Here is a 10,360-nt window from a genome sequence, read left to right on the forward strand (position 1 = left end):
CTTAAGACAAATCACTTAAGGGCTTGATCTTCTGCTATTAAAAGCCTTAAGAGTTGACAGCAATTCCAAAACAGGAGCAGGTTTGGGCCCTTATAGTTTGTCTCTCTGTGAAGTCAGGAGAATACTTACCTAATTAAAACACTAATCTTCACAAGATTTTCTGTAAAAAGCACTGTATGCCAAGTTTTAATCATCACCACCATCTGGCTCTGGAGACATTCATAATTAAGTGAGCATCAGCAACTTTTGAAATCAAAGAACTCGAAGAATGAGAAACAAGAATTGCCTGTGTTGCATAAACATCTTATTTCACAAGTAACTCCCTGAAAAGACCCAGCTATCCCAAATTTGGTAATTATGTTAAAGAAAAACTTAGGCTGCTTTTAATGCTTGTGTAAACCACTCATAAACCTGTCAGTCTCAGCTCAGATTTTGCTGGGAAGCAGCTAGAAAAGTGTGCCCTTGTGGAATCAATTTCATTACTCTTACCGTGCCTATCCTCACCCAAAAGAGCCCTTGAAGCAAAAATGAAGGGAGGGAAGTGGCCACTTCCACTTTTGCTGTGCTAAGCAGTAGAAGCCTTGCTGGAAAAAAAAATATGACAAGAAGTGCCATCCAAATCCCTCTCTGTGAAATAATTTATGCAGTGAGGTTTTTTTTTTTTTTAATATCATGTAATCAATAAAATGATCTACAAGGGGGGGAAAAAAAGGACACAGAAAGCCAGCAGAATTACACGATCCAGGTGCCAAAATGGATCAAGGCTGGCAGTAAATGATTTCATTTGGATGGATTAATCGGTGTCCTTCCCTGGCCTATTTTGACACAACCCATTTTTGCCAGAGCATGCCTCATGTTCAAGAGGAAAAAAAGACAAAAAGCCAACATGAGTCTGATGACTATTTTCAGAATATCTATTGCCATGTAATTTTTGTCACCTTCTATTCCTCAGAGCATCATTAACAGTTTGATTTCACAGTTGTAAGAGCTGTGAGGCCACACATAAGGTTCCAGGCGAAATGGAAGAACATGTCCGTCACGTAATTTTGGTACCACTGCCATTTGTTTTTTTTCCCCCCTGAACTGATCTATTCGGAGTTTCATTAGACCTGAACATTACTTACAGGGATCTTCAACAACAAAATCACGTAAGAAATATTTTCTCTACATCCTCAATTTAGTGCAGATTTCTGCGTACAACTGAATAACCAAAGACTGATAGCAGTTGGCCAGCTTTTAGAGGTATATCTGTTTCAAATGTGCTTTCATATCCTTTTAGAACCGAGTGCCAAACATATCATGTTTCTTTGTTCATTCCACTCACAAATACCACACATATCAACTCTCTCCAGGTAGGAAAACAGCTCAGAAAAATAGTGGCATACTCTCTTTTCATGGTGGAATAGCAGCTACATCTCTTTCAATAACCAGGAAATACTAGTACCTACATATAATAAGATACCTACTTATTTCTGCGCAGCTCGAAGCCTCATGCACACGGGTTGCTGGGTGGGTACCAAAAAGATACTGAAACAAAGCGCAGGGCCCTGGGGAGAAGCATGGATGCAGCAGTGGAGCGCAGCACCACGGCCTGGCGCCCAGCCTCCCCCAGCAAAAACAGCGCTGGCTGAAGACTGAAGTCAGTGTGAAGCATCTCCCTGGAAGAGGCATCACAGTTTTATCCCCCTCCGCCCCATCCCAAATTACCCTTTTTTCTTGTACTTCTTGTGAAGTAATTTTCCCTGGTCTAATTTAATCACTAATCTCCATTTCAGATGCACATTCAAATGGTAGGGAAGGAACAACATAACTACTCTAATTTTATGCTCGTATATACTCTTCAAATAGACAAGTCTGATGTGCAACTTAAATAGCAACTGAACAAATATTAACTGCAAAATTATGCATAAATTGTAAATACCAGAAGAAAAGAGCAAAATTAGAGATTTTGGGACATACAATGAGTAGCTGCTTTTCCAAGTTAAAAAAAATCTAAATAGGCAGCAAGATACTAATTATATCTACAAATTAGGAGGAATCCTGAATTGAGCAAGATACATTTCTTGGGAACCATTTGAAAACTAGCCCATTAACTGTGCTTTCAAGATCAAAGGAAAAAATAAAACAAAAACAAATAAAAAAATTAGTCATAAGCAGTGAGGGACCTTAATAAAGGGGAAAAATACCTGACAGTTTATACCATTTGGCATAGAACAAGATAAACGTGCTAAGTGGCATTCTACAAACCTAAACTCCCATACGCATTATCTGCATCCCTGTATGACTGAAACCAAGAAGTTCAGAGTAAAATCAGCTATAAAAATATTTTTAAAATACCTTACAGCCCTTTGACCTTTGCTCTCAGTCTGGTGAGCATGTAGGAAGGCCAGATGAGAAGATATTGCAAGCCAGCGGAAATTACGCATGCAAACACTTTGAAAAGATGCAAAATGCATTGGTAAGTCACATACTGCAAAATTCAACAGCTGCAAATATAAACAGGCAAGGGTGACAGCCCAAACACACAACTGCACACTGGAGGGCTGGACTCCTGCTTGTGAGAAACATTAGAAGCAACAACAAAGATGAAATAACTGGTTAGATGAAAAAAAGCAGTCAGGGGAAAACCAAAAGTTTTTTCTTTTTTTAATTAAAGAGTTCCATAGTCACTTGACATGGCTTCTACAAACACAACTAACTTGAATCAAGTCTTTAGAAATGTCTGCAAAAACATAAGATTTAGCTGCATAGTGAGTCCCACACCTACACGATTTTATAATTTGCATCAAAAGTAAACGGATCACCAGGCAAACCTCCCCCTTCTCTATTTTTTCCACACCTCGTGGAAACCAACCAAGAAAACAGAATTAAATTTAGAACTATGAAATCTTTCATCCACAGCACCATGGTATGAAGGGCTTCGTTTACAGCTCGGAAAGCTAGACACTAAGGTAGTTTAATAAAGAGATTATTTTCATAAAGTATTTATAATAATGTGGGATAAAGCACTGCATGCAGCAGCAGCACCCAATTTGTACAAACACGTACAAACGTTTTTGGGGCAAGAAGGATTCCAGTAGAGGTAAGCAATTTTCAGAACAGCTATAACGCAGAAAGGACAGGCTCGGTCAACTTTCAGTAGGGTTGTCCTGCTAGTGTAAACACTCAATCACTTCTATCCATGTGCATTTTAATCCCGCACTGAATTAAACATGGAAAGGGTGATTTGCTTTGCATATGTTTTCAGTGACAGCAAGATTGTGACAGCTGCTCTGGACTGATGGCACAAATCCCTCCTTCTGAAGGGCCGCCTAGCAGGCCAAGACTTCACCAGCAACCCAGACACATTACAGATATTCCATGTGCCTTTGACAGAGCTCTCAGTCTACAAAGCAGGTATGAAAGGATTTATATATTGAATAAATTTGGTGTCAAAAGTCAGAAAAAGAGATTTGGCATGAGTCTGGCCCTTAATTTAGATAAAGGGCCATTTAAATATTGATGTATGTAAGCAGCACAGGCTTCCTTTCGGCCTCACTTACCACCCGGCACGGTGAGGGAAGCAGGCCTCGGCCCTCAGCCACGTCACTGGGCCAGGACCCCACTGAAATCACTCAGGTTTTGCTTACAGGGAGAAAAGGATGGCTTGCAGTGGCACAGTGATAATGTGAAAGATTGTATTCCCTACAAAAACGAAGATGAAATTGAAGCCTGAAACAACAGCTGGTACCACAAACAAAACTGTTGCAAACATCACCAATAAAAGCTCTCGGAGCCAACCAACTGCACTGACAGAAAAAGCAAAAAGGCTGTTATTGTACCAACTGTGAAATGCTTTCAGTAGTTATTAGTTGTTCCCAGCAGGGAGCAAACATAAGACCAATATGGTAACAAGATAGTAGAAAATGAGTGTGGCTGCAAGACGTGGGTAGAATTAGCAAGGGTCATTTGACTCCTGCATTGTCTCCGGCTAGGCAAAAAGCTCTGTTTGGAGGCACTCCGAAAGCAAGAAACAAGACAAACCCCTGGGTCCCCCGGTTTTCTGCAAAAATTGCATTACAACATATGCAGAAGTTGCTCGCTTGATCCAAAGCTCATTTGATGCAATCAATACCTTCTAGAGCAGGGTGCATGCAACAAATTAAGCTTCTTTTAAAGCAGGTGTTTGTTCATAGATGTAAGCTGAGCCGAGCTCATAAAGTTGGATCACTCACTATGGCGATGATGCCATTTTTCCAGTTGAGTTTCAAAACAGATCCAAGGATCTATTTAAAGGCTTGTGCTCTGATTTTTACAATCCTAATTCTGAATTAAAGTACAATTAGGCAAAATTCAGCCTTGTATTCAGATGTAGCTCACTTATTTTAAAATAAAATTTTAAATTTCTTTAATTTGATTTCTTTTTGCATTGATTCACAAATGATTTATAAAACCTGTGAAGTGAGAAGACAGATGCAATCATTTTATTTCCGGGGAGAAGAAACTATCAGAAAACTCCTGCACAGATTTTGACTCCACATTCCCGTCTCACAGGTGCTACGACATCGCACGTGGCCTGGTGGGTTGCAGCTGGTAAACAGACGATTTACTGCTATGCACATGCGTGAATCTACATCTGCTACGATACATTACCTGCATCTGTAGAGGCAGTCACCCGTTACCTTCAATATAGTTTATCACCCAGGCATATTTTCGGAAGTGATGAACAGAGGACACATGCCATCACCAGTTCAGACCGGCATTCCGCCACCAAGGAGCTTTCAATAATCAGCCGGACACCCTTGTTTGTCACCCATCATCGCAATGGTTCCATAGCTCAAACTGAGCACGTCTTTCCACTACAATGACCTCTTAAAAGAGCAGCTGTATGGTTTTCCACTAAAAATTAACTTAGCCGAAAATCGGTGCACAAACATCAGATTCAAATGAAACTGGAAATTCTGAATGTACGTGCCCCTTCCAATAAAGGCAAGGAGTTGATCATATTAAAAACACAAAATGCCACAAACTGAAGAGAAGAAGTAAGCTCCAAATTATAATTGCTTATGCTGATTTTATCACTGCATTAGGCTCTTCCTTGAGATAGTAATACTTTGCTCCCATTAATGCTTATTACTTCAACTGCAATTCTTAGAATCAATGCAGTACAAAATTATTCAAAAGCCCTTAACCCATACATTGCACTGGCTGAAACCTTCAAGTAGATTGTGAGATTTTTGGAAATAATCTTAGGAGACCTAAATACGTTAATTAAATTTAACAGAAAACGTGGCTAAACTTCTTTTATTTGCTTCACACATCTCAAATAATCATTACTTGGCGCTCTAACCAAAGATGCATCCTATTGTAAGTTTCAAACTTTTGCAGCCCACATTCGTACAATTCCTCCTCCTTTCCCAGCAGGGCTGTTAGTGTCATGTCTCTAGCGTGCAGAACACCAGCTGATTAAGGAAACGCTGTCTTTAACTTATCCCACCTTTCAAAAAATGAGATGTATCACTAAATAGGTACAATGCATCATTCCGTTGCCTTTATCTTCAGCTCTTTTCCTCCAAGCATTGCTCTTTTTAAGTGAAGAGTCTATGGAAAGCGAAGAGGCAATTATAAAATTAACGCACGTGAAATTAGAATAATTCAATGAGATGCAGCAAGTCTGTCCAACTATAGTGAACACTTAATAGTTAGAATAAACTACTGATTTTACCGAAGTTGCAAGAATAGCTAGCATAAGATGAACTACAAATATTTAAGTGTCACCAAAAAACGACTAATGAACTATAGATTCATACAGATTTATGAAGCCTGCCTGTTATTTAAATACTGTTCTCTTTCTCTCAAGTGTAAAACTTGATCAAATATGCAGAAGGATGTGAAGGTTTACTCATATTTGATCTAACAATGATTTTATTAGGAATTGGGCTAAACTGAAGCAAGCATAGAACGGTACATTTTCCAGCAGAAGAGCAGACAGCCATTGACACAGCAGCCTTCAAAGAGTACAGAAATCCTAGCGCTGACTGCCATTGTGCTGTGAACACCAGAACGGCTCTAACAGTTTAAAAGGAAACACTGTATAAATTTTCAACTTAAAAGATGCATATTAATTATACTAAAGAGGCAACTTTTCATAACACTGTCAGTGTTTTACATTCTTAAACAAAGCCTGTTCCAGAGGCAGCGATGAGAAATCCCTGTTTATCCAATACAGAACAGGATGAGCAGGCAGCCAAATCCCTCTGAATACCTCCAGTGCCTCGGCCGTTACACACAGATCATGACAGGGAGGGAGCGGTAAGTACATAGTTGAGTCACAACATCCCGCTAGGTCCTGAGCTTTTCTTCCCAGCCCTGACGACAGCAGATTCAAGGCTGATCGTACGTCCCAAACATTGCCAAGCCGCTGGACCGAAAAGCCTTCGCTTGGTCTCCGGTAAGAATTGGTCATTCGCATCGGGCAGAGGAGGTTTTGCCAACCTGCAAGGCATGGATCTGGCTGTAGCTTGCCCAGAGACATGCAAAGGAGCTCAGAGCCATGCACCTGGGAGTGTGCTGCAAGGGCTGAGGCCGCACCGTCATCCGCAGCTCTGACATACCCCGGGGATGCAGCAGAGCCAGCGACGGGCGATGGCTTGGAAGGAACACCGCTGGGCCTGGAGCCACTGCTGGAGCAGTATGATTAAGAATGGAGAGTAGCGGTCATTCTGGTTTGTTATTGTGCCCTTTTCAGAACGCAAGGCTACACAGAGGCGTATTGCAGGCGTGCAGGTGGAAAAAATCACACACCGGACACAGGAAACTGCATTACCAACTGGCAACAACTTGTGCTGGTTGGCGAGGAATTAATCTGGTTGCACAATACTGCTACTTGCCACTTGGGGAGCACTGCAACAGAGTGAGTGCTGAGTCATAAGCCCGGGCTCACCTGTAGCAACCCCCCAAAACCCCTCTGACACGCACCGCAGCCCACGCCACCTCCACCCGCTGGCATGAGCCCTCTGCCAGCCACCCCCACCCCAAATTGCACCTGCAGAGGATGCTGCGGCATTTCAAGCAGCTGAAAACCCAGGTGGGTCGTACAATAAGTTCTATTCTAACAAAACATCACTTGCTGGCATTACATAAATCTGTTCAGGTGGGCTCGTGATGCTGGAAGGATAGGTCTGCCTGACTGGGGGCCATCCCGCAAAGTGAACGAGGCAGTGCCCCATAGCACAAGTGTGGCACTGTAATTACCAATGCTATCAAAACCCATCTAACAAAAGGGGCCGGAATTACACATCCCTGCATAAGTTTAAAGCTTGTGCTTCCTTAAGTCAGGACCTTGAATATCGTGATCTAATTCATGGCAGAAAATCTGATTGTTGCATGCTGTGTCCTTGATTAACAAAAAAAGGAAGGAAAAAATAAATGCAAACATTGTCACGTATAACAACAAGGGTCTTTTTCACCATTCATTACCAATAAAGTCTAAATGATAAACTTGTAGTTGATAAACTTGTAGTTCAATGCTTTTTCACCTAGGCAGCAAAACTGCAGTGACCAACAGAAGTCACTGGCACAGCTGCAAAGCTGCTATTTCACATGAGCAGGGTAAGAAACAGGCATCTCCAGCCACATTATGGTCAGGAGAGGAGTGTCCTGCCTCCCGCTATTCACAGCTGCATTTCAGCGCAGCACATGGTGATGCTATTTTGGAGCGTGTGTTATGGTGTAGGAGATGGAGAGGAAAGACAACCCTGCTCACGCTCACATGCTATGAAAAGCAATTCTGGCATGAATACCTTCTTTGATATTTGTGCAAAAAAAGACACAAATGGTATTTTGAAAGACCTAAATGCATTTAGAAGAACTGCTGCAAAACAAGAGGTTACAAAAGCTTCTTAGAAAAAAAAAGGTCTTCAGATCCTTTCTTTTAAGTGAAAGCAGTGGCTAACAGAGACTGCTGCAATCCCACACATTGGGACACATAGAATGAATCCTCAGTTTGGTATCTTATTCCTGCATCCTTTCATAAATGTCACACCTCCCTCTAGATTTTATATTTAAGAATTATACAGACCAGCGTGACAACAGTACAGCTGATTATTTTCTGCTTTTTCTACCCGTCTGCATTTTGACAGAGACCTTTATCCATTTCCAGCGTTTGTGAAACTCGGTTTAGGATCCCACCTCGCTGCCACCGCTGCCCTAAGGCGTCGAATCTTTCGGGCACACCAGCGAGGAAGCAGAGCTGCACCAGTCGGCAGCGCTACTGGCACCTGTCCGCATCTGCGCGCACTGAGCAAAGCAATGCTTCGCAAAGAAACGCAACTGTTTACAAAGGCGAGAGAATCGTTGCTGCCACGTTACCAGGCCATCACAAAAACAGGACGAGAACTGCTTAGAGCGGAATTGACTTCATGAATACTTCAAATTGGCCTTTCCTGAATGAAGGACAGTGGTCAGCACTGCCTGTCAGGAAGGGCTGTAAGACAGAATTTATTGCCAAGGCATATGAAGGCTATCCATAGCATTAAGCCTACTCGAACATTAATATTTAAGCATACTTTTAAACTAAGCCATATATTAGCTGCAGCTAGTCAAGCAACATTTTACATCACAAGGAACGTACGATGCTGGCTAAAGATTTGACAAAGAAAACCTCTACGGTTGGCGGATTTAACTTCAGCAGTTCCAGATCCTCAACTGAGGACCAGGCAGCTGGACTAGTTAGCTTTATCCCAACAACAACAACAAATAAAACCCACAGTTTTTGGCTAGTTTTACACCTGCTTGCGACTAAGTGATAAGAAAAGGCCCTGAACCACAACTAGGTGCCTCTGGCAAGTCTGTACCAAGTAAGGCCCCTCTTCTTGCCCGCCTCAGCTTGGATACGCTTTCTTGATGGAAGTAACATTCACAACAAACATGATCAGATGAATATCAGCCCTTAATGTAAACAGTATTAGAACAGTTTGCTTCTTAAGCATGTTTGATTCTGCTGCCATAACAACATGCAAAGACTTCAGCTTACAACAAAGACACATTCACTCCAGCCACTGTTTATTATCATGCTTTTTTGTAAGCCCAGTTTATACTAATAGTTTATATTGAAATATTTACTACTAAATAAAAGTAGAGGCTTCTCCTACATGTAAAAACATTATATGAAAGGCTTTTGAGCAAGCAGTAGTTTTACCAGATGCCAGCAAATAGGTCACTATTTTTAAAAAAGGAAGATTTGCCAGATATTCATCTGAAGCTCTAAAGAACCTCTGACTCTTGCAGCATAAATAAACTTGCTGAATGCTTATTTGTAATCCCCGAATATTGCATTACAGCAGCGCTGTCAGGTCACAACACTGGAATTTCAACTGCTCCGACCCATTCAAATTTTGGACTTGAAGGAAAGATGGGGTTTGGGGCAGGCGGAATATTCACAAGGAATGTGTCTAAATGCCTCACAGCGTTATGGTAACAAAGATAAAACGGAAAAAAAACCACGCCATGAAATGCCACCAAGGATGGAGCCGGGGGGCCCAGGGTTTCCCGCAGCCCGGCCGAGCCCCGCCGCACACGTCCGGGGGTGCCCCAGCTCCTCAGGGACCTCGGCCGAGCGCCTGCCCCCGCCTCAGCCGGCACCACGTCTCCCTTCCTCTTCCCCGAGGCACCGGGCTCCGTCCTTCCCCCTCCCGGGGGCACAACGGGAGCTTTCCTGGCTCCCTCCCGGCTTCCCCTCAGGCCGCCCTCGGCCCCGCAGCGCGGCCATGCCGGGGCCAGGCCCGGGACCCCCCCGCACCGCGCTGCGGCCCCGCGGGGCCGGGGGCTGTCGGCTGCCCGCTGCCCCCAGAGGTGCGGGAAAGGGGACGGGGGGGAACGGGGAGGACGGGGGCGGCGGGAGGAGGAGGAGGGGGACGGGGAAAGCCGCGGCGCTGAAGGACATTTTGGGCGCCCGGCCCCGGCCCACGGAAAATGGCTGCCGCCGGAGCGGGGCCGGCGGGCGGGGAAGGCGGCGGCGGGCGGCGGCGGCGGGCCCCGTACCTTTGAATTTGAGCTCGTGCTGCGGCTCGAGGCTGAGGACCTGCTCCGCTTTCGCCATGTTCCTCCTCCTCCTCCTCGGCGGTGGCGGCACCAGGCGGAGAGAGGAAGGGAGGGAGGAAGGGAGGGGAAGGGGAAGGGAGGGACGGCAGCGGGCGGGCCCCGCGGCTTTATTCAGCGCCCCCGAGCGGGGCCGAGCCAGGCCGGGCCGGGCGGGCAGCGGCGGCTCCCGGTGGCCTGACGGGGACGCGAGGAGAGGCCGGGAGGGACGGAGGGAGGCGGCCGGAGGCGGGGATGATGCAGCACGGAGCGGCCCAGAGAGAGGCTGCGGCTGACGTCTGCC

General features: G+C 44.5%; 1 protein-coding gene across 2 annotated transcripts in view; it reads right to left on the reverse strand.

Annotated features, from left to right (window-relative positions):
- VAPB (VAMP associated protein B and C) overlaps positions 1–10,360 on the reverse strand; it is a 30,725-nt gene extending 20,365 nt beyond the window's left edge. The window contains exon 1 of one of the 2 annotated variants that reach the window (XM_035548416.2): positions 10,021–10,360. In XM_035548416.2, coding sequence (XP_035404309.1) covers positions 10,021–10,078 — 58 coding nt within the window. In that variant the 5' untranslated portion in view covers positions 10,079–10,360. The remainder of the gene's footprint in view (positions 1–10,020) is intronic. The other variant, XM_035548417.2, reaches the window with a different exon arrangement.

Source organism: Cygnus atratus, chromosome 16 (assembly GCF_013377495.2).
Source record: "Cygnus atratus isolate AKBS03 ecotype Queensland, Australia chromosome 16, CAtr_DNAZoo_HiC_assembly, whole genome shotgun sequence".
In the NCBI taxonomy this organism is placed as follows: domain Eukaryota; kingdom Metazoa; phylum Chordata; class Aves; order Anseriformes; family Anatidae; genus Cygnus; species Cygnus atratus.